Source organism: Talpa occidentalis, unplaced genomic scaffold (genome assembly GCF_014898055.3).
Source record: "Talpa occidentalis isolate TD23 unplaced genomic scaffold, MPIMG_talOcc4v2.1 talOcc4.12, whole genome shotgun sequence".
Taxonomy (NCBI): Eukaryota; Metazoa; Chordata; class Mammalia; order Eulipotyphla; family Talpidae; genus Talpa; species Talpa occidentalis.
Genome location: NW_023601212.1, coordinates 4725845 through 4752646, shown reverse-complemented (window position 1 = coordinate 4752646; position 26802 = coordinate 4725845). Strand labels below are relative to the sequence as shown.

General features: G+C 49.4%; 1 protein-coding gene across 2 annotated transcripts in view; it reads right to left on the bottom strand.

Annotated features, from left to right (window-relative positions):
- LOC119240347 (mucin-16-like) overlaps window positions 1-26802 on the bottom strand; it is a 61169-nt gene that overhangs the window by 27882 nt on the left and 6485 nt on the right. The window contains exons 4-6 of one of the 2 annotated variants that reach the window (XM_054692972.1): window positions 9715-25788; window positions 8022-8132; window positions 894-5519 (exon numbers count right to left, since the gene is read on the bottom strand). In XM_054692972.1, coding sequence (XP_054548947.1) covers window positions 894-5519; window positions 8022-8132; window positions 9715-25788 — 20811 coding nt within the window. The remainder of the gene's footprint in view (window positions 1-893; window positions 5520-8021; window positions 8133-9714; window positions 25789-26802) is intronic. The other variant, XM_054692973.1, reaches the window with a different exon arrangement.

Here is a 26802-nt window from a genome sequence, read left to right as displayed (position 1 = left end):
TTCTCTGAGGTTATCGGTAAATAACAATTATTCTTGCACTGTGGCACGCGGCAGTTCCTGCAACTCTGTCTTAGGGAAGTTAACAGGCCAGAGAGCAATGATTGATGGAATTTAGTGGATTAATACCCCAGCTCCCCCCACCCCCAGATGGGAGGCCCCCAAGGTGTGTGCTTAAGCATCCTCTGGGGGTCCCCTCCAGCCTGTGAGATCACGAGATGACACATTTCCATTGTTTCTGTGGTCACCGGCCTGTGGGACTTCGGCGGCCCTGGCAAACCAATATGCTAAATAAGGCAGCAATTCCTGGTCTAGGTGTCCACACAAGTGCCTGCGAAGAAGGGGACGCGGACAGGCACTTGTGCACCCTGTTCACTGCAGCATTGTTCAAAATAATCAAAAGGTGGAAACATCCCCAGAGCTTAGGGAGAGGTGGCGACTGAAGCGCGGCCTGTCCTGCAGGGCGGGGCCCCTCGCCCACGGGCAGAGCAGGGCTGGCGCACGGCCAGCGCGGGCAGACCCTGGGGACGCTACGCTAAGTGGAATAAGCCAGACACGGAAGGATAAATGCTTAGGAGTCCACGTGCATGAAATATCTACAATCGGCACGCTGACGGAGCCAGGGGCAGAGCAGAGCTTAGCGGGGCCCGGAGGGCGGGAGAGGGGTGATCGCCTCTGTCATGGAGACACAGGTCTTGCTTGGGGGGATAAAAATGCTGTGGGAGCAGAGAGTGGCAACAGGTACCCCACAGTGTGGATGGAATGAGTGCTGCTGAGCTGCACATTTAAAATAAAAATATACATGTATCATATGCACGTAATATCTATCCCTATGCCTCTCTCCCTCCCTCCCCCGCCTCGCCTCTCTGTGTGTGTATAGAGAGAGTTATTCTTACTTGTTCCTGAAGTCGCACTCACAGAGGCCAGGGTCGAGGTCTCGGGAGTGGCCAGGGGGGCGAGAGGCCTTCCAGGCAGGGCACTGGAGGTGCTTGTGGTCCTGGCCGTGGTGGAGCCTGACCTCACGGTAGCCACATTAGTGGTCTCGAGAGTTGTGGCTTTCAGCAGGGTGGTTGGATTCGGCCCTCCTCCGTGACTGGTTTTCGGAGGTGTTGGGGTCTCTGATGCTGTCAAGGCCACAGTGTGCCCCTCAACTGTCGTGGAAAACTCTGGAGGCCCAACTGAGCTCCCGGGGGGTGAGGTTTCTGCACCCTGGGAAGTTCCAGTACGAGGTGCGCTGGCTGTTATGGGGGTGCCTGCCGGTGTGAGCACCCCAGGGGGAGTGGTCAGAATCGCTTGGCTTGTGCTGGCCTCTGCTGAACCCGGAGAAAGGGTTGGAGTTGAAATCGCTGAGCTGACCTCTGTCCCAGGCTGTGGGGAGAGAGGGGCCGCTTCTGCAGGACGGCCAGCTGAGACCGCCGGGCTTATGCTGGCTCTGCTGGTCTCAGTCACAAGCGTGGGGATGAGAGAGGCCGTTGTTTCCGGCTCACCAAAGGAGACAGTCGGAGTTGGAAGTGCTGTCCGAGCCTCCGACATGGGCCAGGCGGACAGTGAGGTTGTGGTCTCCGGTAAGTAAGGAGCAGCCGTGGAGGCAGGAGAGGATGTGCCTGTCTCTGCACTGGAGGGGGTGGTCAACAAGCCTGTGGTCTCTGGTCCAGCAGAAGAGAGGGTCCACACTGTCACCGTGGCACTGGCCTGCGTCCAAGGACCAGCGGCCGGCGAGGTGGCCGCATGTGGTGTGCCAGCTGACACGGCTGCTGCCCCAAGGCTGGTGGTCGCTGGGGCCGAGGTCTCTGATTCACTCTGGGGACCACCAGGTGTTGGTCTAGACTCTGCAGGGGTGGTGGCCCAGGAAACTGCTGGACCTGGCACTCCAGAGGAAGTGACCAGCATTGGAACAGCTGTCTCGGGATGGGCAGCCCACGAGGCTGTGGTCTCTAGAGCATAGGAGGAATTGCTCAGAGCTAGAAAAGACGTGTTGGTCTCTGCTGTGGTGCTAGTGACTGGCGAGGTGGTAGTGCCTGGCGAAGTGCTAGTGACTAGCGAGGTGCTAGTGACTGCTGTGGCGCTAGTGACTGGTGAGGTGGTAGTGACTGCTGTGGCACTAGTGACCAGTGAGGCACCAGTGACTGGTGAGGTGGTAGTGACCGGCGAGGTGCTAGTGACCACTGTGGCACTAGTGACTGGCAAGGTGGTAATGACTGGTGAGGTGGCAGTGACCAGCGAGGTGGTAGTGACCGGCGAAGTGCTAGTGACTGGTGATATGGTAGTGACCGGCGAGGTGCTAGTGACAGGCGAGGTGCTAGTGACCACTGTGGCACTAGTGCCTGGAGAGGTGGTAATGACCAGTGAGGTGCCAGTGACTGGTGAGGTGGTAGTGACCAGTGAGGTGTTAGTGATCGGCAAAGTGCTTGTTACCGGTGAGGTGGTAGTGACCGGTGAGATGCCAGTGACCAGTGAGGTGGTAGTGACTGGTGAGGTGCCAGTGACTGGTGAGGTGGCAGTGACTGGTGAGGTGCCAGTGACTGGTGATGTGCTAGTGACCACTGTGGCACTAGAGACTGGTGAGTTGGTAGTGACTGGTAAGGTGCCAGTGATTGGTGAGGTGGTAATGACTGGTGGGGTGCCAGTGACCGGTGAGGTGGTAGTGACCAGGGAGGTGCTAGTGACTGGCGAAGTGCTAGTGACAGGTGAGATGGTAGGGACCGGTGAGGTGCCAGTGACCAGTGAGCTGGTAGTGACCAGAGAGGTGCTAGTGACCACTGGGGCACTAGTGACCAGTGAGGTGGTAGGGACTGGTGAGGTGCCAGTGACCAGTGAGGCAGTAGTGACTGGTGAGGTGCCAGTGACTGGTGAGGTGGTAGTGACCAGTGAGGCACCAGTGACTGGTGAGGTGGTAGTGACTGGTGAGGTGCTAGTGACTGGTGAGGTGGTAGTGACCAGTGAGGTGCTAATGACCTCTGGGGCACTAGTGACCAGTGAGGCACCAGTGACTGGTGAGGTGGTAGTGACTGGTGAGGTGCTAGTGACTGGTGAGGTGGTAGTGACCAGTGAGGTGCTAATGACCTCTGGGGCACTAGTGACCAGTGAGGTGCCAGTGACTGGTGAGATGCCAGTGACCAGTGAGGTGCCAGTGACTGGTGACGTGCTAGTGACCGGTGAGGTGCCAGTGACTGGTGAGGCACCAGTGACCAGTGAGGTGCTACTGACTGGTGAGGTGGTAGTGATTGATGAGGTGCCAGTGACTGGTGAGGTGCTAATGACCAGTGAGGTCACACGAGGGATGACAGCTGTACTTGGAATGGCTGAAGTGACTTCTGTTGAGAATGTGGTTTCTGATTCCCCGGGAGAAAAATTCCAAGTTGTTCTAGAAACAGGTGTGCTGGTCTCTGCAGAATGGGTGACCCATGAGACTCCTGTATCTGGCTCAGCTGTGGACACAGTTGGAGCTAAAACAGAAAAACTAATTTCTGTTCCAGAATGGGTGACCCATGATGCTGTGGTCTCAGGTTCACGTGACAAGGCAGTCAGAGTTGGGAAGTTTGTACTGTTCTCTGCCCCAGAACTGGTGAGCAGGGAGGTCCCCAGTCCTTGCATGGTTGAGGACACAGCTAGAGTTGAAATGGTTGAGCTGAGCTGCACCCCAGGATGCGGAGCCACTAAGGCTGTGGTCGCTGTCTTTCCAGGAGCAAGAGGGAGAGTTGGCACAGCCGTACTGACAACTGTCTCAGAGCTAGTGACCTGTGAGGTTACTGTATCTGGTAAAACGGGGGGAACAGTCAGAGTAGGAAGAGCAGAACTGGCTTCCACCCCAGGGTGGGTAACTGTCAAGGGGGTGCTTCCTGACTCACTGTGGGAGGCACTGGGGTTTGTCCCGGGAACCGTTGGGCTGGTCTCTGTAGAACGGGTGGCCCACGAAGCTGTTGTGTCTGGCTCCCCTGAGGAGACAGTCGGAGTCGGGACACTGTGACTGACTTCTGTCCCAGAATGGCCCACCCCTGGGGTTGTTGGCTCTGGTTTGTGTGAGGACACAGTCAGAGTTGGAAAACTTGAAGTGGTCTCTGCCCTAGAACTGGTGATGGGTGACACGCCTGGTACAGTGGGGGAGCCCATTAGTGTGGGGGTGGCCGAGCTGGGCTGAGCCTTGGAGTGGGTGAGCCACGTGGCTGTGGCTGCTGGTTCTCTAGGAGAAAGAGTCAGGGTTGGCACCACTGTGCTGGTGTCTGCCCCAGGGCTCACGGCCTGCGAAGTCACCATGGCAGGCACACCAGGGGAGACAGGCGTGGTCAGAATAGCTGAGCTAGCTTCCGTCCCGAGGCTGGTGACTGCTGAGGGTGAGCTCTCTGCTTCATGATGGAACAAGTCAGGGTTTGTCCCAGGGACTGTGGGGCTAGACTCTGCAGGACGAGTGTGCAAGGAAGCTGTTGTCTCTGATTCATGCAGGGACTCAGTCAGAGCTGACAGAGGGTTGCTGGAACCCGTCCCATAACTAGCGACGACTGAGGTCACCACTGCTGGCACGCTGGTGGAACTGGCTTCCTCTCCAGGACTGGTGGCTACTGAAGATGTGGTGTCCAATTTGGTACTGGAAACACTTGGGATTGTTCTGGAAACAGGAGTGCTGGGCTTTGCAGAATATACCCATGAGGCTGTTGTATCTGACTCACTTGGGGACTCGGTCAGAGTCATGAGAGTTGCACTGGTCTTCTCTGCCCCAGAACCGGTGGCCAGTGACATGTCCACCCCTGATATACCAGATGAAAAAGTCAGTGTTTGAACAGCTGGGCTAGTCTCTGCCCTCTGTCTGGTATCTGGGGAAGTGGCCAGTCCTAGGACACCAGGGGAAGCAGCTGCAGATGGAATGGACGAGCTACTCTGTGGACCAGGAAAGGGAACCTGTGGGGCCGAGGTCTCTGGCTGACCCAGGGCATCGGTCAGTGCTGGAGTAACTGCACTTGTCTCTGCTCCAGGACTGGGAACCCATGAGTTCTCTGTCCCTGGCAGACCAGGAGAAACCGTTGGAATTGAAACCGCTGAAGTGGCCTCTCCCCTAGTGGCAACCTCTGTTGGGAATGTGCTGCCTGATTTACCATGGGAAACATTCGGGGTTGCCCTAGAAGCAGTGAGGGCTGTCCCTGTAGCATGGGTGACCCTGGAGGTTGAAGCTTTGGGCTCTCCAAAGGACACAGTGGGAGCGCGGACAGCGGCACTGGTCTCTGTCTCAGAAGCGGAGACTGGTGAGGGTGTGGTCTCTGGTCCTTGACTGGAGACAAATGGGGTTGTCCCGGCACCTGCTGTGCTAGTTCCTGCACCAGGTTCAGTAGCCACCAAGGCTGTCATATCTTGACCATCAGGGGACGCACTTGTGGTGGTGATGACCATTCCTGGTGGACTCATGCCGGCTGTATGATCTGATGTTCCCAGGAGGGTCAGCATCCCGGGAGAGGAAGCAGCGGTTGCTGTGGAGGTGGTTTCCAGGGCTGTGACCGTGGTTTCGACCCTCTCTGTCCCTCCTGTAGGTAGTCCTGTGAATTGCAGACAGGCATACAGTTTAGACACAATGATGGCCTCTTACTGGACTGGCGATAGCTTATTTTTTTCCTCCTATGAGGAAAGGGAGAGAAATATCTGTTATTGCTGCTTAGAACATGCTTGGGTTGCTTCTGGAAAAGGAAAGAAAGTATGATAGGTTTTCCCCTACCTTTCTTGTCTCATCTTGAGCTGAAAATTTTCATTAATTCTTGATCACCCTTTATCCCCAAATGTGTTCTCCAGGCCCTGAACATTTGTTCAAATTGTCTTCTCAGCCCGCCATGCTTATTTCTCATTATTTCCTTTTATTCTACTCTTCTTCAACCCTAGCTCAAATCTACCTTTACAAATCCATGTCAGAATTCATTTCTGAATTCTCAAATTTCCTTATCATATATTGTACAACCCCTCACAGACTACTTGGTAATGTCTAGTAATGTCTGGCTGCTTGGCATACAGTAGGTACCCAACAAATATTTGTTGAATATAATTTAATGATGTAAGAATGAATTAATAAATGAATACATGGGTGGAATCCTAAAGCTTCATTAGTAACTAATAGAGTATATTAATTTCCTAATTAATTTCAGGATCTCAATGGGGCCAGGATGAAACGGGAAAGATATAAGGAGAAAATGTCCTTCTGGGAGTCTTAACGAGGATTCTCTAGCTCAGTAGTTCTCAACCTGGGACATCTTTGTTCACAGGGGACGTTGGGAACTGTCAGGAGGTAGTTTTGATTGTCACAACTATGTACATATGGAAGGTGCTACAGGCATCTAGTAAAGAGAGGCCAGGAATGTTACTGGGGATCCTACAATGCACAAATAATTGCCTGCCCCAAATTGTCGAAAGTGCTAAGGTTGAAAAATTCTGTTCTGTATTGAAAAGAGTCAGTGAATACTATTGACTATGCCTCACAAACTTTGCCATAGAAATATTGTTTATCACCTGAAGTCCAGTGACCCATTTCCTTGTGACCTGATAGATCCAACCATGTCAGTGTCCCATTAATATCTCCTTCAGCACTCACTGTTGCTGCAGCACCAATGGGGCTCTAAGGCAGTCTCTAGGATGCCACCCCTAGGTGTGTATGGGGCAGGCCAGAAGTGCTGAGTACTATCATCTCTAGAAGCAAGTAACCCACTGACAACGATGAAGGGAGTTACATGATGCATACCCCAGCCACTTTGCTTTTTGAGGGGTTCTATGCTATCTCCCAGAGGTTCCCAGTGGGATTGATACTCTGTTTCCCACCTGTTCATGAATGCACCTGGACAGAACTAACAAAGTGATTGGGGAATCACTGTTCAAAACCTAGATGTTGAAAAAAGCCTCCAAAATGTACTGGCAAATAGCCTGATGGCTAAAAGTCTTGGAAATAACAGAATGAATATGGATAACTTTCTCTTTTAGCCATACAGTGAGGAAGATCCCCTGCTATTTACACATGCACCTCTTAAACTCTCAGGCAGAGTAATGATTCTGTGAAAAGTTAGGGTGCCTTTCAGAGGAAAAGATTATGCAGTGAACTATTGTGTAAGCCCCAGATTAAATGAAGGTAAACAAGTTCCTTGATTGCAGTAAAAAGGGTAAAATGCCTAGGAATAAACTTAACTGAGGAGATGAGGGACCTGTATATAGAAAGCTGTAAGACATTGTTAAAAGAAATTGAAGACACAAGGAAATGGAAAGGAATTTTATGCTGATGGATTGGAAATATCAATATTGTCAAGATGGCCATTCTACCTAAAGCAATATATAGATTCATTGCAATCTCTATTAAGATCTCAATGGCATTCTTTACAGAAATAGAACAAAACTGCTAAAAGTTTATATGGAATCATAAAGACCTCAAATAGCCAAAAAATACTGAGAAACAAGAACAAAAATGGCAGTATTTTGCTCCTTGACTTCAAATTATACTACAAGGCTACAATAATCAAAACAGTATGGTATCAGGATAAAAAGACACAAATATCAATGAAATAGAATTGAGAGCCCAGAAATAAGACCATCCATATATGGGCAACTAATTTATTAGACAGGAGTCAAAAATATAATGTAGAAAGTATCTTCAATAAACGGTGCTGGGAAAACTTTATTCTTTTCCTTCACTCTCTCTCTCCTACTGGACTGAGAATTTGATAACCACAATACCTAAGTATCTTAATCTGTAATCTTCCATTTGTCGCTAGTCTCTAACACACATAAGATATTAACAAATACATAAAATTTTCAGAAATATATTAATCTGGGTTTGTGAATTTGTGAATTTGACAGATCCAAGCTGAACTAAACTCATGCTGAAAGTTATGAAGGAAAGAAAAGTGATAATATCTACCTGGAAACCATTGGACAAAGATCCAGATTAAGACATGCAAGCCCACAGCAACCCCACAGAACTCTTATTTTAAAGAAACAAATATTTCATCTCATTGGAACATGAAACGCCACCAGAGGGATTACTAGAAAGTAAGCAAAGTTGAACGTACCTCTAAGACTAGCCGATAATGTGGATTCCAGGACATGAGATGGTTCTGTGGTGCCTCCATGTGCTGCTTCATTAGGTGACTCTGTGAAGTGCTCAGTGACGCCATCAGTTCCTGCAGGTGAGGGTAAGGAAGGAACCTGGGGTAACTTATCCCATCCAGAAAGTGAGCACTGTCTAAGTGGAGCCACCTACTTGAATGTGCAGCTCAACTCCATCAGTATGAAGTCAGGGCTGTGGGTCATGAGTGATGCACCCATCTACCCAAAGATTCAACCATTTTTCCTTCCTTCCATCCTTACACCTACCACTTTATTTTTCCATCCTTCTACTCATCTTTCTAAGCTTTCTTTCTGCCATGCATCCTTTTTTATTTCCTTTCAACATTTCATCATTCTTTCCTTTAATCTTTACTTTCTTCAATCCCTTTCTAGCTTCCCTTCCTTCCATTCATCTATTATTCATTTTTCCTTCCTTCTAAACATCCAACCTTTCTTCTTTCATTTTTTTTCTCTCTCCATTCTTTCTTTACCCTTGCATCCTTCCAAGCACACTTTCACATTCTTACCATTCCACATATTACTTGCTTATAGAACACCTATGACCAAACCACTGAGCCATGTTTAAGACATCGGTCAACAGTCACCAGTATGTCTAACTTTACTGTGAATTGCTAAAACAAGTTTTACAGGTAATCAAGTCATCTTCCTTTACAGTGCACTACAGAGTATTTAGAGGGCCTCTTTAAACTCATGTCCAGAACAAAAAGTAAGCCCAAATTAACGTTTTCAGAGTAACTGAGTCCCTAAGAGTTTCTCTCCTTCATTAACTTAACTTTTGGAAATGGTGTTTCTCCTTCTAGGCCCTGGCCTAGAAGTTACACTGTTCCAGAGTTACACTGTTCTCTCAATTTTCAATTACTCACCTATTTATTTCATCTTTCACTTGCTTTAACTCTGTTCTTTAACATAAAAACATGCTCACTCAAAGAGGAATTCCTCCCTTGTAGTTATGTATTACTTTAGCTGCAGTTCCAGTTTTCTATAACTCATGGATGTCCAAGAATTCCCAGGGACCTACATGTTGTCAAAGAACTTCTCACCTCATTTCAGTTTGGCTATCCTTTTGAAGATGACAGAACTGACCTCGCCTTCCTTCCTAAAACTCTCTCCATTGCGACTTCCATGATGCCGGAATCTTTTGCTTTTCCTTCTACATCTCTGATCATTCCTACCTAGGCTACTTGCTAAAAGCGTAGATTCCAGGTGCTGCATAATCTTGGTTCTTATCACTTACCATCTTTGTGATCTTGAGAAATTACTTAACCTCTCTGTGCGTGAGTTTATTTTCTGTAAAATGGACTTATAATAGACCCTTCTTGAAATTGTATCTCAATGAGGATTAAAAATTTAATAGAACTCTGGTTAACAGAAAAAATGCTATATACACATCATTATTATTATTATCATCAGCATTAATAGTACTTCTAGAACATCTATCATGGTACTATAGTTATTCAGACACTTGCCTATTTATATTTGTTTCCCCAATATCAGCCTCAAACTGAGGATATATCAATGTTTGCTAAAAGAACTTCTGGTGTGTTATAATGTCCTAACTCCTTTCCACCTTTTAGGAAAAAAGGGTATTTTCTATAAGCCTCAAATAATGGAAGTATAGGAGCTGTGAGTCCTTACTTGTCAACTGTGTTGAGTTTGGAAGAACTTGAGAAACACTTGTCACTGTTCCCACGTCAATACTCTCCGTCATTCCAGTATCCATAACGGTTGATAAGTGTGTCCTGAATGGCTTGGTCAAAGTCTCCAAAGTAGAGACTGTAACTGAGGGTCTTCCAGTAGTAATGGTCTCTGCCTCAAGGTTGGTATCCATTATAAGTGGGGTACTTGGTGAAGAAGTCTCACGGAAGGCTGGGACAACTGAAGAGTCAATGCTACTGAAGCTTGGCGAGGAGAATGATGTTGAACCCGATGAAGGTAGGATTTCTGAAATGGTAATTTCCCCAGATCCTGATTCTGTGCTGGAAAATGGACTATCTGAGAATGCAGCTGAACTGGCACCTGAAATGCCAGTAGTAGCCAAGGAACTCACGGCCTCTGACAGAGCAGTGTTCAATGTGTCAACCAAAGTAGGTCCAGGTGAAGACAGAATGACTTTGCTCGGGCTATGAGTACTTTCTGGTACAGGCACCGAATGCTCAGGTTTTGAAAAGGGGGTTGCAAGACCAGACTCTGTTACTGAATGAGAAACATAAAAGTGGGTTTCCAGAGAAATTTCAGTATTCTGTGAAGAAGAAGGCTGGTCTGATACTAATATTTTCCCAGAAGAGGTGGCATCAGTCTTAAGGCGTTGGAAAAGATAAGTGGACAGAGGAGATGAAGGTGCGTTTGTGGAGGTGGATAAGCTGGAGTCCAGATTTACACTTGTTTCCCTTGGTTCAAGAGTCAGATAAGAAAGTGACTCTGTCTCAAGAGTTGTGGTCTCAAGGGAGGCAGGTATTGATGTGGAAACAGTGGTCACCTCCACTGAAGAGGCAGTGCCTATTGGGTATGGGGTAAAGGAAAGTTGTTCATATCCAGAACTGGTGGTTTCCACAGAGGCTACAGCTGGGAACGTGGGAACATGAACACTCCCTGTACTTGTGGAAGCTTCAGATGAAATCAGACTCTTAACAGTGGAGATGCTCATATCTGGAGATAAACTGGAACCAGTTCCCAAACTTGTACCCAACACGTCTGAGAGCTTCCCAAGGCCAGAGGTGATAAGCAAGGTTTCTGGAGATGAGAAGAAAGGGCTATCATTTGATGTTGTTGGAGAAACAGAAGAATGTGTAGTACCAGGAGATAAAAGGACAGAGGAAGTAGTTTCCTCAAAAGAAACAGGGGTTGTCCATGAGAAAACATGAAGACCACTACTCGTGTGAGGGGTCATCTCTGAGAGTGGAAAACTCTGAGTCTCAGCTAAGTGAGTACCTTCATGGGCAGCTGTGGTCAATGTGTCCATGTCCAGTTTAGCCTGTGATATAGACAAAGGGGAACCTGCTGGGGAAGTAGTGGTAAGATCTCCTGGTAATTCCACACTGTGAGAGGTGGATAGTCTGGTGACAATTCCTGTAGGGATGGCTGGTGACATTGTGGACTGAGTGGAGTCCATAACGTTGCCAGTGGTGATGATTTCTGTCCTGACCTTCTCACTAGGAGTCCCAGTGGGCACTTCTGAAAGGTCTATACTCTGCTGTGTGGTTGATCTGGTCTGCTTGGAGCTGCTGGTCTCCTCCACGCTACCCAAGAAAGATGTTGACTGTGTCTCAATCTTCGCGGTTTCTGGAGAGTCAGACATTAATATGGGAACTGTACCATCCCTACTATTGAAAGATGTTGCCATTGCAAGAGTACCAGTCACTGGCTCAAAATGAGCTGAGGCAGAAGAAAGAGTGTCATGTCCAGGAGTGGAGATCCCTACACTGGTCTCAGCTGTATTTTTAGAGATGTGAGTTGCCTGTGTATTTGTGGAGGCGTCAGTAGTAGTCAGTCTCTGCACTGTGCTGCTGCTGAAATGTGGAAGTGAACTACTTATAGGGAGTATGCTTGTGTTGATCATGCCTGTGGTCTTCTCAGAACTGGGAGTGAGAATTGAGGTCACAGCAGTAGGGAAGGAAGTGTCACTCTCTGGTGATGTGGTAGAAATGGAAAAAGTTGAGGTTGGGGCTATAGGCTCACCGAAGGATGGAGTATTGGTGTCTTCGACAGAGGAAGGCTTAGTTGAGGACACATCAACAGGTTCATTGCTCCTGTGAGTATTTATCTCTAAGAGTGTAAAACTTGGAGTGGCAGCTGAGAGAGTCACTGCATTGGAGGCTGTGGTTGATATGTCCATGTCCAGTGTCGCCTTTGATGTAGGAAAAGGGGAACCTTCTTGGGCAGTTGTGGTAATACCTCCCGGTGATTCAACACTGTGAGAGGTGGATAGTCTGGAGACAATTCCTGTGGGGATGTCTGGTGACATTGTGGACTGAGTAAAGGCCATGATGTTGCCAGTGGAGATGATTTCTGTCCTGAATTTCTCACCAGGAGTACCAGTGGGCACTTCTGAAAGGCCTGTCCTCTGCTCTGTGATAGATCTGGTCTGCTGGGAGCTGCTGGTTTCCTCCATGCTACTCAAGGATGATGTTGACTGTGTCTCAAACTTTGCTGTTTCTGAAAAGTCAGACATTGATGTGGAAATTGTCACATCCTTATTGGTTATAGAAATCACCATTTCAGGAGTACCAGTGACTGGTTCTGAATGAGCTGGAGCAAAGGAAAGGGTGTCATGTCTAGGGTTGGTGATACCCACATTGGTGTCAGCTGAGTTTTTGGAGAAGTGAGTCACCTCTGTATTTGTGGAGGCCTCAATAGTAGTCAGCCTCTGCACTGTGCTGCTGCTGAAATGTGGAGGTGAACTACTTGTAGAGAGTATGCTTGTGTAGTTCATGCCTGTGGTCTTCTCAGGAGTAGAAGTGAGAACTGAGGTCACAGCAGTAGGGAAGGAAGTGTCACTCTCTGATGATGTGGTGGAAACTGGAAAAGGTGAAGTCGTAGTGGATGTAGGCTCATGGAAGGATGGGGTATTGGTGCCTTCAATAGAGGAAGGCTTAGTTGAAGACACATCAGCAGGTTCGTTGCTCCTGTGAGTATTCATCTCTGAGAGTGTAAAACTCTGAGTCTCAGCTGGGTGACTCACTGTACTGGAGGCCGTGGTCGATGTGTCCATTTCTAGTGTAGCCTGTGAGGTAGCCTCAAGGGAACCTGTTTGATGAGTGCTGGCCTTCTCTGCAGTTTCTGACATAATGGTAGAGGTAGACTGTCTGGTGGTGTCTGCTGTAGGGATGTCAGATGACATTGTGGGTTGAAGAGGGCCAGGGGAGGATGGACTGTTAGAGGAGAGATCTGTGCTGAACATATCTTTACTTCCAGTTGTAAGTTCAGAAAGTACAGTGGTCCCGTGGGTGACTGACTGGGTCTTCTGGGAGCTGCTGGTCTCCTCTGTGCTACTCAAAGGAGATGCTGACTGTGTGTCAATCATTGTACTTCCAGGGGAGGTAGAAGTTGATGTGAAAGTTGTCAAATCCGTGTTGATGAAAGAAGTCACCATTGCAGGAATAGAGGGTGAAGACTCTGATGCTTCTGGGAGCGAGGAAAGGGTTTCATGTCCAGGGGTGGAGATCTCCACATTGGTCTCAGCTGTGTTTAGGGAAAGGTGAGTTGCCACTGTATTTGTGGAGGGCTCAGTAGTAGTTAGTCTCTGTACTGTGCTACTGCTGAAATGTGGAGGTGAACTTGATGTAGTGTGTACACTTGTTTTGATCATGCCTGTGGTCTTCTCAGGACTTGGAGTAAGAATTGAGGTCGCAACAGTAGGGAAGGAAGTGTCATTATCTGGTGATGTGGTGGAAAATGAAAAAGCTGAGGACATGGAATATGTAGGCTCAAGGAAGGATGGAGTACTGATGTCTTTAGCAGCAGAAGGCTTAGCTGAGGACACATCAGCAGGTTCATTGCTCCTGTGAGTATTCATCTCTGAGAGTGTAAAACTCTGAGTCTCAGCTGGGTGACTCACTGTACTGGAGGCTGTGGTCAATGTGTCCGTTTCTAATGTAGCCTGTGATGCAGCCTCAAGGGAACTTGTCTGCTGAGTGCTGGCCTTCTCTGCAGTTTCCGACATAATGGTAGAGGCAGACTGTCTGATGGCGTCTACTGTAGGGATGTCGGATGACATTGTGGGTTGAAGAGGGCCAGGGGAGGATGGACTGTTAGAGGAGAGATCTGTACTGAACATATCTTTACTGCTAGTTGTAAGTTCAGAAAGTACAGTGGTCCCGTGGGTGACTGACTGGGTCTTCTGGGAGCTGCTGGTCTCCTCTGTGCTACTCAAGGGAGATGCTGACTGTGTGTCAATCATTGTACTTCCAGGGGAGGTAGAAGTTGATGTGAAAGTTGTCAAATCCGTGTTGATGAAAGAAGTCACCATTGCAGGAATAGAGGGTGAAGACTCTGATGTTTCTGGGAGCAAGGAATGGGTTTCATGTCCAGGGGTGGAGATCTCCACATTGGTCTCAGCTGTGTTTAGGGAAAGGTGAGTTGCCACTGTTTTTGTGGAGGCCTCAGTAGCAGTCAGCATCTTCACTGTGCTATTGATGAAACGTGGAGGTGAACTGGTGCTCATCATGCCTGTCGTGTTCACAGTACTGGAACTGAGAACTGTGGTCACAGTACCAAGGGAGGAAGTACCTTTCTCTGGTAATGTGTTTGGAACTCTAAAAGGTGCTGTCGTGGTGGAAATGTCCCCAGACAAGGATGGCGTATTTGTGTCTTCCACAGAGGAATATTTGCTCCAGGACACATCAGGAGCTGTGTTCAGGTGTGTGGTCATCACTGAGAGTATTAAACTTTGAGTCTCAGCTGAGTGAGTATCTTCATAGGAGGCTGTGGTTGATGTGTCCATGTCTAGAGTAGCCTGTGATGTAGACAAAGGGGAACCAGGTTGGGTAGTAGTAGTCATACCTCCTGGTGGTCCAACAGTGTGAGAGGTGGATAGTCTGGTGACGATTCTTGTGGGCATATCTGGTGACATTGTGGAATGAGTGGAGTCCATGATGTTGCCAGTGGTTATGATTTCTATTCTTAATTTTTCACTAAGAGTCCCAGTGGGCTCTTCTGAAAGGACTGTACTCTGTTCTGTGGTTGCACTGGTCTTCTGGGAGCTGCTGGTCTCCGTGCTACTCAAGGAGGCTGTTGACTGTGCCTCATTCTTTGAAGTTCCCTGAGAATCAGATATTAATATGGAACCTGTTGAATCCCTACTGTTGAAAGATGTTACCATCCCAGGAGTACCAGTAACTGGCTCTGAATAAGCTGGAGCAGAAGAAAGAGTGGCATGTCCAGGACTGGAGATCCCCACACTGGTCTCAGCTGTGTTTTTAGAGAGCTGAGGTGCCTGTGTATTTGTGGAGGCCTCATTGGTAGTCAGTCTCTGCACTGTGCTGCTGCTGAAATGTGGAGGTGAACTACTTGTAGGGAGTATGCTTGTGCTGATCATGCCTGTGGTCTTCTCAGGCCTGGGAGTGAGAATTGAGGTCACAGCAGTAGGGAAGGAAGTGTCACTCTCTGATGATGTGGTGGAAACTGGAAAAGGTGTAGTCGTGGTGGATGTAGGCTCATGGAAGGATGGGATATTGGTGCCTTCAACAGAGGAAGGCTTAGTTGAAGACACATCAGCAGGTTCGTTGCTCCTGTGAGTATTCATCTCTGAGAGTGTAAAACTCTGAGTCTCAGCTGGGTGACTCACTGTACTGGAGGCCGTGGTCGATGTGTCCATTTCTAGTGTAGCCTGTGATGTAGCCTCAAGGAAACCTGTTTGATGAGTGCTGGCCTTCTCTGCAGTTTCTGACATAATGGTAGAGGTAGACTGTCTGGTGGTGTCTGCTGTAGGGATGTCAGATGACATTGTGGATTGAAGAGGGCCAGGGGAGGATGGACTGTTAGAGGAGAGATCTGTGCTGAACATATCTTTACTGCTAGTTGTAAGTTCAGAAAGTACAGTGGTCCCATGGGTGACTGACTGGGTCTTCTGGGAGCTGCTGGTCTCCTCTGTGCTACTCAAGGGAGATGCTGACTGTGTGTCAATCATTGTACTTCCAGGGGAGGTAGAAGTTGATGTGAAAGTTGTCAAATCCGTGTTGATGAAAGAAGTCACCATTGCAGGAATAGAGGGTGAAGACTCTGATGCTTCTGGGAGCGAGGAAAGGGTTTCATGTCCAGGGGTGGAGATCTCCACATTGGTCTCAGCTGTGTTTAGGGAAAGGTGAGTTGCCACTGTATTTGTGGAGGGCTCAGTAGTAGTTAGTCTCTGTACTGTGCTACTGCTGAAATGTGGAGGTGAACTTGATGTAGTGTGTACACTTGTTTTGATCATGCCTGTGGTCTTCTCAGGACTTGGAGTAAGAATTGAGGTCGCAACAGTAGGGAAGGAAGTGTCATTATCTGGTGATGTGGTGGAAAATGAAAAAGCTGAGGACATGGAATATGTAGGCTCAAGGAAGGATGGAGTACTGATGTCTTTAGCAGCAGAAGGCTTAGCTGAGGACACATCAGCAGGTTCGTTGCTCCTGTGAGTATTCATCTCTGAGAGTGTAAAACTCTGAGTCTCAGCTGGGTGACTCACTGTACTGGAGGCTGTGGTCAATGTGTCTGTTTCTAGTGTAAACTGTGATGCAGCCCCAGGGGAACTTGTCTGCTGAGTGCTGGCCTTTTCTGCAGTTTCCAACATAATGGTAGAGGTAGACTGTCTGATGGTGTCTACTGTAGGGATGTCGGATGACATTGTGGGTTGAAGAGGGCCAGGGGAGGATGGACTGTTAGAGGAGAGATCTGTACTGAACATATCTTTACTTCCAGTTGTAAGTTCAGAAAGTACAGTGGTCCCGTGGGTGACTGACTGGGTCTTCTGGGAGCTGCTGGTCTCCTCTGTGCTACTCAAGGGAGATGCTGACTGTGTGTCAATCATTGTACTTCCAGGGGAGGTAGAAGTTGATGTGAAAGTTGTCAAATCCGTGTTGATGAAAGAAGTCACCATTGCAGGAATAGAGGGTGAAGACTCTGATGCTTCTGGGAGCGAGGAAAGGGTTTCATGTCCAGGGGTGGAGATCTCCACATTGGTCTCAGCTGTGTTTAGGGAAAGGTGAGTTGCCACTATTTTTGTGGAGGCCTCATTAGCAGTTAGTCTCTGCACTGTGCTGTTGCTGAAATGTGGAAGTGAACTGGTTGTAGGGTGTGAGCCTGTGCTCATCATGCCTGTCATGTTCACAGTACTGGGACTGAGAACTGTGGTCACAGCACCAAGGGAGGAAGTATCTCTCTCTGGTAATGTTGTGGGAACTCTGAAAGTTGCTGTCATGGTGGAAATGTCCCCAGGCAAGGATGGAGTTTTGGTGTCTTCCACAGTTGAAATTTTGGTCCAGGCCACATCATCAGGAGCTGTGTTTGTGAGTGCTGTGACCATTGAGAGTGTAAAATTCTGGGTCTCAGCTGAAGGAGTACCTTCATGGGAGGCTTTGGTTGATATGTCCATGTCTAGTGTAACCTCTGATGTAGCCAAAGGGGAACCTAAATTAGCAGTTGTGCTAATATCTCCTGATTTTTCCTCATTGGAGTAGTTGGATAGTGTGGTGATGATTCCTGTGGGGATGTCTTGTGACATGGTAGACAGAGTGGAGTCCATGATATTGCCAGTGGTGATGACTTCTGTCTTGACCTTCTCACCAGGAGTCCCAGTGGGCACTTCTGAATGGACTGTACTCTGCCCTGTGGTTGATCTGGTCTGCTCATAGTTACTGGTCAACTCCGTGCTATTCAAGGAAACTGTGGACTGTGTCTCAATCTTAGCAGTTTCTGGAAAGTCAGACATTGATGTGGAAATTGTCATGTCCTTTTTTGTTATAGAAATCACCATTGCAGGAGTATTGGTCACTGGCTGCGAATGAGCTGGACCAGAGGAAAGGGTGTCATGTCCAAGGCTGGAGATTCCCACATCGGTCTCAGCTGTGTTTTTGGAGAGTGGAGTTGCCTCTGTATGTGTGGAGGCCTCAGCAGTGGTCAGTCTCGGCACCGTGCTGCTGCTGAAATGTGCAGGTGAACTGGTTGTAGTGTGGAAGCTTGTGCTGATCATGCCTGTGGTCTTGACAGGACGGGGATAGAGAACTGAGGTCACAGCAGTAGGGAAGGAAGTGTTACTCTCTGGTGATGTGGTGGAAACCGGAAAAGGTGAAGACATGGTGGATGTAGGTTCAAGGAAAGATGGAGTACTGGTGTTTTCTACAGAGGATGGCTTGGTCAAGGACATGTCAGGTCCTGTGCTCTTGTTAGTATTCTTCTCTGAGAGTGTAAAACTCTGAGTTGCAGCTGAATGAGACCCTTCACTGGAGGCTGAGGTTGATGTGTCCATTTCTAGTGTAGCCTGTGATATAGCCTTATGGGAACCTGTTTGGTGAGTGAAGGTCTTTTCTGCAGTTGCCAACATAATGGTAGAGATAGAACTTCTGCTGCTGACTACTGTAGGGATGTTTGATGACACTGTGGATTGAAGAGGGCCAGGGAAGGATGGACTGTTAGAGGAGAGATCTTCTGTCACAAGCATATGATTATTAGTACCAGTTGTAACGTCAGAAGGTACTGTGGTCTTGTTGGTGATTGCCTCAGTCTTCTTGGAACTGCTGGTCTCTTCAGTGCTACTCAAGGTAGATGTTGGCTGCGTGTCAATCACTGCACCTTCTGGAGAGGCAGAGGTTGATATGAAAATTGTCATATCCTTATTGGTGAATGAAGTCCCCATTGTAGATGTAGTGGGTAAAGACTCTGATTCAGCAGGGAATGAGGAATGAGTTTCATGCACAGGGTTAGAGGTCCCAACATTGGTGTCAGGTGTGTTTAGGGAAAGGTGAGTTGACTCTGTATTTCTGAAGGCCTCATAAGTGGTCTCTGTGTCCACTGTTGTGCTGATCAAATGTGGGAGTGAACTAGGTGCAGTGTGTGCGCTTGTGCTGATCATGTCTGTAGTCTTCAAAGATCTGGGAGTGAGAACTGAGGTCACAGCAGTCGGGTTGGAAATGTAACTCTGTGGTGATGTGGTAGGAACTAGAAAAGGTGATATCATGGTGGATCTAGTCCCAGGGAAGGATGGAGAATTGGTGTCTTCCATAATGGAATGCTTGGTCCAGAACACGTTATCAGGAGCTGTGCTTGTGAGTGTGGTCACCAGCGAGAGTGGAAAACTCTGAGTCTCAGCTGAGTGAGTCCCTTTATGGTAGGCTGTGGTTAATGTGTCCATGTCTAGTGTAGCCTGTGATGTAGACAAAGAGGAATGTTCTTGGGCAATTGTGGTGTTATCTCCTGGTTTTTCTATTGTGAGTGTGGTGAATAAGCTGGTATTGATTCCTGCGGGGATGTCTGGTGACATTATGGACTGAGTGGAGTCCACAGTGGTGATGACTTCTGTCCTGACCGTCTCACCAGGAGCCCCAGTAGGCTCTTCTGAAAGGACTGTACTCTGCTCTGTGATTGTTCTGGTCTGCTGGGAGCTGCTGGTCTCCTCCACTCTACTCAAGGAAGATGTTGACTGTGTCTCAATATTTGCAGTTTCCAGAGAGTCGGTCATTAATGTGGAAACTCTCATATCCTTATTGTTGAAATAAGTCACCGTTGCAGGAGTACCAGTCACTGGCTCTGAATGTGTTTCATGTACAGAGTTGGAGATCTCCACACTAGTCTCAGCTGTGTTTTTGGAGAGGTGAGTTGCCTCTGTATGTGTGGAGGCTTCAGCAGTGGTCAGTCTTGGCACTGTGCTGCTGCTGAAATGTGCAGGTGAACTGGTTGTAGTGCGGAAGCTTGTGCTGATCATGCCTGTGGTCTTGACAGGACTGGGATAGAGAACTGAGGTCACAGCAGTAGGGAAGGAAGTGTCACTTTCTGGTGATGTGGAAACTGGAAAAGATGACGTTATAATGGAAGAAGCCCCAGCGAAGGATAGAGTATTGGTGTCTTCCACAGAGGAAGGGTTGGTCCAGGATACGTCATCAGGAGCTGTGCTCCTGAGTGTGGTCACCCGAGGAAGAGAAAAACTCTGAGTCACAGCTGAGTGAGTCCCTGCACTGGAGACTGTGGCTGATGTGTCCATGTCTCCTGTAGACTGTGATGTAGCCTCAGGGGAACCTGTTTGATGAGTGATGGCCTTTTCTTCAGGATCCACCATAATGGCAGAGGTAGAATGTCTGTTGGTTACTACTGTAGATATTTCTGCTGACATTGTGGATTGAAACCAGTCAGGGAAGGATGGATTGTTTGTTGAGAGATCTTTTGTCCTGAGTATATCATTATTAGTACCAGTTTTAACATCAGAAGTTATGGTCAACTCATCAGTTACTGACTGGGCTTTCTGTGAGCTTCTGGTCTCCTCTGTGCTACTCAGGGAAGATGCTGACTGTGTGTCAATCATTGCATTATTAGGAGAGGCAGACATTGATGTGAAAATTTTTGGGTCCCTATTGGAGAAGGAAGTCACCATTGCAATAGATGGTGAAGACTCTAATTCAGCTGGAAGAGAGGGAAGGGTCTCCTGTCCAGTGGTGGAGAGACCCACATTGGTCTCCACTGTGCTTAGGAAGAGGTTAGTTGCCACTGTATTTGTGGAGGCCTCAGAAGTCGTCCCTGTGTCCACTGTGGTGCTGTTCAAAATTGGGGGTGAACTAGTTGTAGTGTGTGAACTTGTGCTGATCATGCCTGAGATCTTCACAGAGCCGGGAGTGGTAACTGAGGTCACGGCAGTTGGGAACGAAGTGTCCCTCCATGGGACATTGGTGGAACCTGGGAATGGTGTGTTCGCATGATGGTCACTCTCAGAGATGGTTGACTCATTTGTCTCTCTCAATGTGGGAGGGTCAGTCCTGGACAAAGCATCAGGACCTGTTGTTTTGGTGGTGGTCAGCTCTGAATGTGCAGGCCTCTGAGTCACTCCTGATAGAAGCCCCGCACTGCGGGCATCTGTGGATATGTCCTGATCTACTGCGTCCTCCCACGTGCTAGCCATGGGTCTTGTTTCTTTTGTGATGGTCACTGCTTCAGGTGTAACCTCCATGCTGGTTATGGAAAGTGTGTTTTTGATGCTGGTGGCAATATCTGTTGAGCTCACAGACTGAGCAGAGTCATCGATGGCTGTCCTGCTCGAGGAGCTGTCCTCTTGCCCGGGTGTCTTACTGCTAGTGCCCGGCGGCTCTTCAGAATGTGTTGTCATCTCTTTGCTCAGAAATGCCTGAGTCAATGCTGATTTGGTCTTTGCCCCGGCTTGGTTCTTGTGTCCAATATCTGTGGTTCTTGTGTCCATGACAGGTGCACTCGGGTTGTTAGTCCCACTGGGGTGTGTCTGAGTCCTGAAGGTCACAGTGCTTGATACTGGCGAGGGTAGGGAAGTTCCAGTGCTCCTGCCTGTTTCTAAGGAATTGTCCAGTGTTCTTTCTGACTGAGTAGGGAGTGGCGGAGATATTTTAACTGAGAAGGGAAACAGTGTCCCGGAGACCTCATCTGAATCTCCCGAGAACACGTCGGAGATGACAGTACTTTTTTCTCTCCTTGAGCTGTCCTCCTCATAGGTGCTACTTTCCCTCAGTCCAGGTGTCAAGGAGAATATTTGTTCTATCTCCATCTCTGTTTTCTCAGAGGTGGCTTTGGATGACTTTGAAGTGACTGGTGTGCTGTAATGGGATCTACGCCCTGTTTCTGTGTCCCCTGCGTGGGTCAGGGCTGTGTCAACTGAAGAGTGTTCTTCCTCTGTGCTTGTGGTGTCTTCAGCTGTGGCCTGTATCTTGCCTGATGGACTGCTCCAGTTGGGTGGTAAACTAGATCCAATTTCTGGGCTGGTGTCCAAAGCATCTGTGGTCTTCAGGAGGCCTGAGGTGAGGAGTGAAGTCACCGATGGAGAGGGGAAGTTACTTCCTAGTAACATGGAGGAAACCGGGGGTGATAAAGATTTTGTCAGTAAAGGTAGCAGGGAAGATGGCGTGCTGGTTCCCTCCACAAAGGGGAAGACCCTGGGTGTGGTCGTTCCTGTCTGCAGACATTGCCGATTCACAGGCGAGTCAGTCCCTAGCCAGGATGTTGTGGATTTTGCACCCAAATCCATCTTAGCCTGTGATGTAACTTCAGAACGATTTGTTTGGGCAGTGATAGTTGATTCTTCCAATTCTGTTGTGATTTGGGAAGTTGACAGCCTGGGAATGGTGTCTGTGGAGACCAGGGATGATGCTGTGGAATGAACAGACCCAGGAGAAGTGACTTCTGTCCAGGAGACCGTAGCGGTGACGCCAGTGTTCATATCAATGCTTGATGCTGTGGGGGAGCTGGTCTCCTTGGAGATAATGGTCTCACTCATTTGAGGTTTTAAGGAGAAAAAAGTCCCAGCCTCAGTCCTTGCAGCCTCAGATAAGGTAGACACTGTGGAAGCAGAGTCTGCCCTCACGGGGGAGACAGTTGTCATGGAAGATGTGGCTTGGCCAGTTTCTGCCTCTGTTGGGAGAAGGTGAGGTGATTTGTGTCCTGAATGGGTGGTCCCCACATGGGTTACTGCTATTTTTGAGAAAGGATACATTTTCTCTTTGTCTACGGTGACTTTAGAAACTGTTGGTATCTCCCCCGAGGTGAGGTTCCATCTTTGAGACAAACTAGTCCCAGTTTCCAAGCTTGGACCCATCGTGTCTGTGGTGTTCATCAGCCCAGCAGTGAGAACTGGGGTTGTGGGTTCAGGAGAGGGTGTTCTGTGCCTGGCGGGGGCAGTGCCAGGTGGTGGTGAGTAGGGAAAGCTGGTTTCTTCCACAGAGGGAAGACTTGCCCAGGACACCTCCTTGAAACCACTGCTCACATGTGTGGTCCTTTTCAAGTGGGTTAAACCCTGTGTCTCTGCCTGAGTGGTTGGGGCTGATGTGCCCAAGATAAGTGCATTCAGTTTTGTTGTTCCAGAAAGACTGATCTGCGTAGTAAAGCTTGTATGTGTTAGTATCGTCCAAGGAGCAGAAGCAGAGGGTTTATTGTTGGTTTCTGAGAAAACATCTGGGGATCTTGCTGACTGAGTAAGGGCTGACACAATTGTCTTATCAAAAAAGGGACCCTCTGTGCTGGAGACATCTGTGGCATCAGCCAGGGGCACACTGGAATGGGTAACACTCTGTGCCCCTGAGCTGTTGTCCTGATAGGTGTCTGTGGAAGGGTAAACTCCTGCACTTGTGGAGGTGCTGTCGGTAGCTCCTCTCTCACTTGTGGTATTGCTCAAAGTTGGGGGTGAGCTGGTCCCAGGTGCCAAGCTTGTGCTCAACACATGGGAGGAGGGATGCTGTCCTTGTAACGTCAACAAAGCTTGCGAAGGCGAGGGTACGGTGGAGGTAGGCGCCAGGGAAGAGGGAGCAGGGGCTTCTCCCACAGAGGAAGGGCTTGTCCGGGGCACGTCCTCAGGCCTTTCACTCACAACAAGGGTCATCTCTGAGTGTGGAAATTCCTGAGTCACAGCTGAGTGAGTCCCTGCCAAGGGGGACGTGGCTGAGGTGTCCAAGGTAAGTGGACGCAGTGATGTTGCCCCAGGAGGGCCTGTTCGCCTGTGTATGTTAATTCCTCCAGATTCTTCCGTGGTCATGTCTGATGACCTTGTGGCCTGAGCAGGGTCTAGTCTGGAGAGTCTGCCGGAGGTGGTGGCTTCTGTCCCGGAACCCTCAGTAATAGCAGCAGAGCTTGGGGAAGGGACGATGCTGGTCTCTGTGGTTGAGTCAGAATTTATGGAACTGCTGGACTCCCTCAGGTCAGTGCTCAGGGGAGAAGAAAGCTCTGTCCTGGTCCCCGTGGATTCTGGCCACACGGTCGTTGATGTGGAAACAGTTGTCACGATGGTGGAGTTGGTAGTCACAGGCGATGTGGCCCCGAATGGCCCCACGTGGGCTGGGAGAGGCTTGCGTTCAGAAGCTCTCACCCATGGTGTGGTCCCTGCTCTGTTTCTAGAAGAAGGAGTCGCCCCTTTTTCTGTGGTGGGCTTGGTAGTGCCTCCTCCCTGGTGGGTGCTGTTTTCCCAACTTGAAGATAAAGTTGTCCCAGATTCTACGTCTGTACCTGGGGGCCGGGCAGCCCGACTGGGCTCTCCTGAAGCAGACGGCACCATTAGCGTGTACAGGGAGGTGCCTGAGGCCGACTCTTGCTCTGCAGTCCAGGAACCAGAAGCGGCTCCCGCCTGTGTTGAGGGAGTCCTCGGCCCTTGCTCCTGGGCTGCTGGCTCTGGGCTTCTTCCTCCGTGCGGGCTCACACCCAGAGTTGCTGCTTCTGGCCCAGACATGTCCCCTGGCTCTGCAGACATTGGGGTGGGAAGCTGGGGAGAGCTCTGCCCCGCTTCTGTGCTGCCAAGATCTGGCTTCCCTGATAAAGTCACTGTAGAGCTGCTTACCGCTGCGGCAGACGTGACCCCACTTGCGACGTCCCCCATGGATAACGGCGGTTGTGAGGTAGCCGGACTGATTTTGTTCTCCATGGGGAGCTTTTGAGGAGTTGTGTCCCCCTGAGGAGCTGAGGTAGTGGTGGGGGGGAATGACACAGGTCCCCCGGTGCCCCGGTGAGGACTGGACAGAGCGTCATACAGAGGAGAGGGTGGGGAGCCGTTTGGGCCAGGCTCTGCAGGTGGAGTGTGAGTAGAAGAGGTTGGAACAGGCGCGGCTTCCACGTCTCGTCTGCTGGAAGTCTGACTTCCACTTAAAATGTCAGGGCCGGAGGCGCTCGTCCCCCTGATGCCAGGAGAGTGAGTCCTGGAGGAAGGCAAATGTGCAGCCGTGGCTGAAGGGCTCGGCGTTCTCACCCTTGTGCTGTCTGTCATCTCCTCAGCAGAAGCGCGTGAGGGTGACCTGGCCAGGCTGCTCCCCACGGCAGCTGTGATGCCTTGGGGCACAGAGAGAGAGCCGGGCTCAGTGCTCGGTGCCAAGGCTGCAGTTGTGCCCACTGCAGAGACAGCTGCAGGGGAACCTGTGACCTCCAAGACTGCAGCCTCATCTGTGCTAGTCCCGGGGTTCCAGGTTGGGGCAGGGACAGCTGTGGGTGACAAGGGGGGAGGGTGCACTGGGGCAGACACACCCCTTGCTAGCTTGGGCACAGATGCTGGGACTGAGCTGATTCCCTCGGAGCTGGTGGAGCTGATGACGCCAGGAGTGGAGACGGTGGTTACATGTGCAATTCCTACCTCTGCAGCAGCTGAAGCCCAAGATAGCTGCCCGGGAGCAGAGGCAGCACCCCTGGTCACATCTGTGACACCCCCCAAACTCCCAGACCCCTCTGACAGGGATGTAATAGGTGGGAAAGTGCTCGTTTTTCTTCCCAGACCATCGTCGAGGCTGAGTGTGGCTTGACTTTTAGAGGTCAGAGGTGCTGATGTGGTTTGTTCTCTGGAGGTTACACTCAATGTTTCTGTGGCCTCATGGGAGGCCTCTAGTGTCAGGTCACTCCCAGCTCCTTGCTCTGACCTGGGGCCAGCAGATGAGAAAGCCTGGCCCTGTTGTTCAATTGCCATTGCTTTTTCATCTGGGACAGTGGACAGGATGACTGTGGGGCTGGCCGGCAGCTCAGCCATGAGTTCAGATTTATCTGCTATGGACCGCGTGGCTTCCTTCCGAATTGCCACAGACTCTGGAATGGTCGCAGTGTCAGCAGTGCCAGTGGAAGCTGTACTCAAAGAAACCTGTGTGTCCACTGTAGCCCCTCTGGTGGAGCCAAGCCACGTGGAGAAACTTATTCCGGTTGTTTCTGGAATCACAGCTGAGCTGCTTTCCTGACCAGTCCCTGTGGCACCTTTAGGAGTTGTCTCTAGGAAGACAGAGGACACCACACCTGAGGACTCGGTGGTCCTTTCTGTAGTCCCAGAATAGGGGCTGGCCTGAGCCTCCGGGAGAAAGACTGAGGTCCTCTCTGTGGCTGCTGTCTTCTCTGGTGTGACTGGTGCTGACCCTCCTGGGGACAGGTATGGGAGGCTGCCGCTCCCCGTGACCGTGGCATGAAGGGAAGCCGGCGCCACAGTGGTCTTCATGGGGACAGTTGCGGTTGGAGTCTCCCAAGAGTATCTCACAGTGTGCCTGGACTCGGGGTTGGTGCTGGGCTCCTTGGAGCTCATGAGTGTGAGAGCTGTGTCCATTTCTGAGCTTCTTGTGGGCAGGCCTGTGATTAAAAATTGAGTTGGTAGAAGATATGCAAATGGCAGAGAAGGGGATTCCTTCTGGCTGACAGTATGGGGTTTTGACTTAAACTATTTCCTTCTTCCCCAGAAAGGAAAATGTTAACTCTTCCACATGGCATTTCAAGCCTCTGGACACCAAGAAACACATTAGCCAGCCCCAGGGACACTCTGAGGTGAGAGGTTTGACCCATCTTGTCTGCTCAGGAGAAATTGTCCCTGGGAGTTCAGTCTCTCCAAGCCTGTAAAAAGGGCTCTTTGTGCAAGAGGGAACGTGATCAACCTGGGCCTGACCCGTGCGGGAGGCTTTCTTTCCTTACCCTGTCTTCACTTTTCTTCTTGGAGCCTGCCCTTATGGAACCAGTTTCAGCTTATAACTTCCAATCTACTCTAGACCCCCCAAGTCTTGTGAGCAAAGAATCACTGCAAAGTCACTTAGGAGTAAAGAAGTGTAGAAAGAGTAGAAGGGGGATGAGATTATTCTTCTTCTTTTACCTTCATCATCTTTCAAATACAACTCCCTCTCTGAACCCATTCTCTGTCCTTGAGGAAAAGAACTTCTAAGTGCCACTGGGATCAGGAAAGCTAGACCCTCCAGGGGAGTCTTCTTGGGGGTCACATTTTCATATCTTCTCACCAACTTGGCTTAGCCAAGGATGATGATCCCTCCTTCTGCTGTAGCAAAGAATCTTATATCATCTCAAGTCTTGCCTGTGCCTCTATCACAATACAAGTCTCAGAGATGGTCTCTGATGTGGAAAGATCCTTCACCCTGGGTTATGGGAGGTAGGGATGTAACTGTCTCTATGGCACTTTTGTCTGTAGAATTGATTGTCTGATAATCATATAAATGATGAAGTTGAGGAACAAACATGTTCAGTCAATAAAAGCTCTAGGAAAAAATAATTAACATCCTCAGAGAAGAGTGCCAAGAAGTCAAAAAACCTACCTCAAACCTAGTCATTTTGCTTTTTTTAGGTAATCCAGCTTTTGACCCA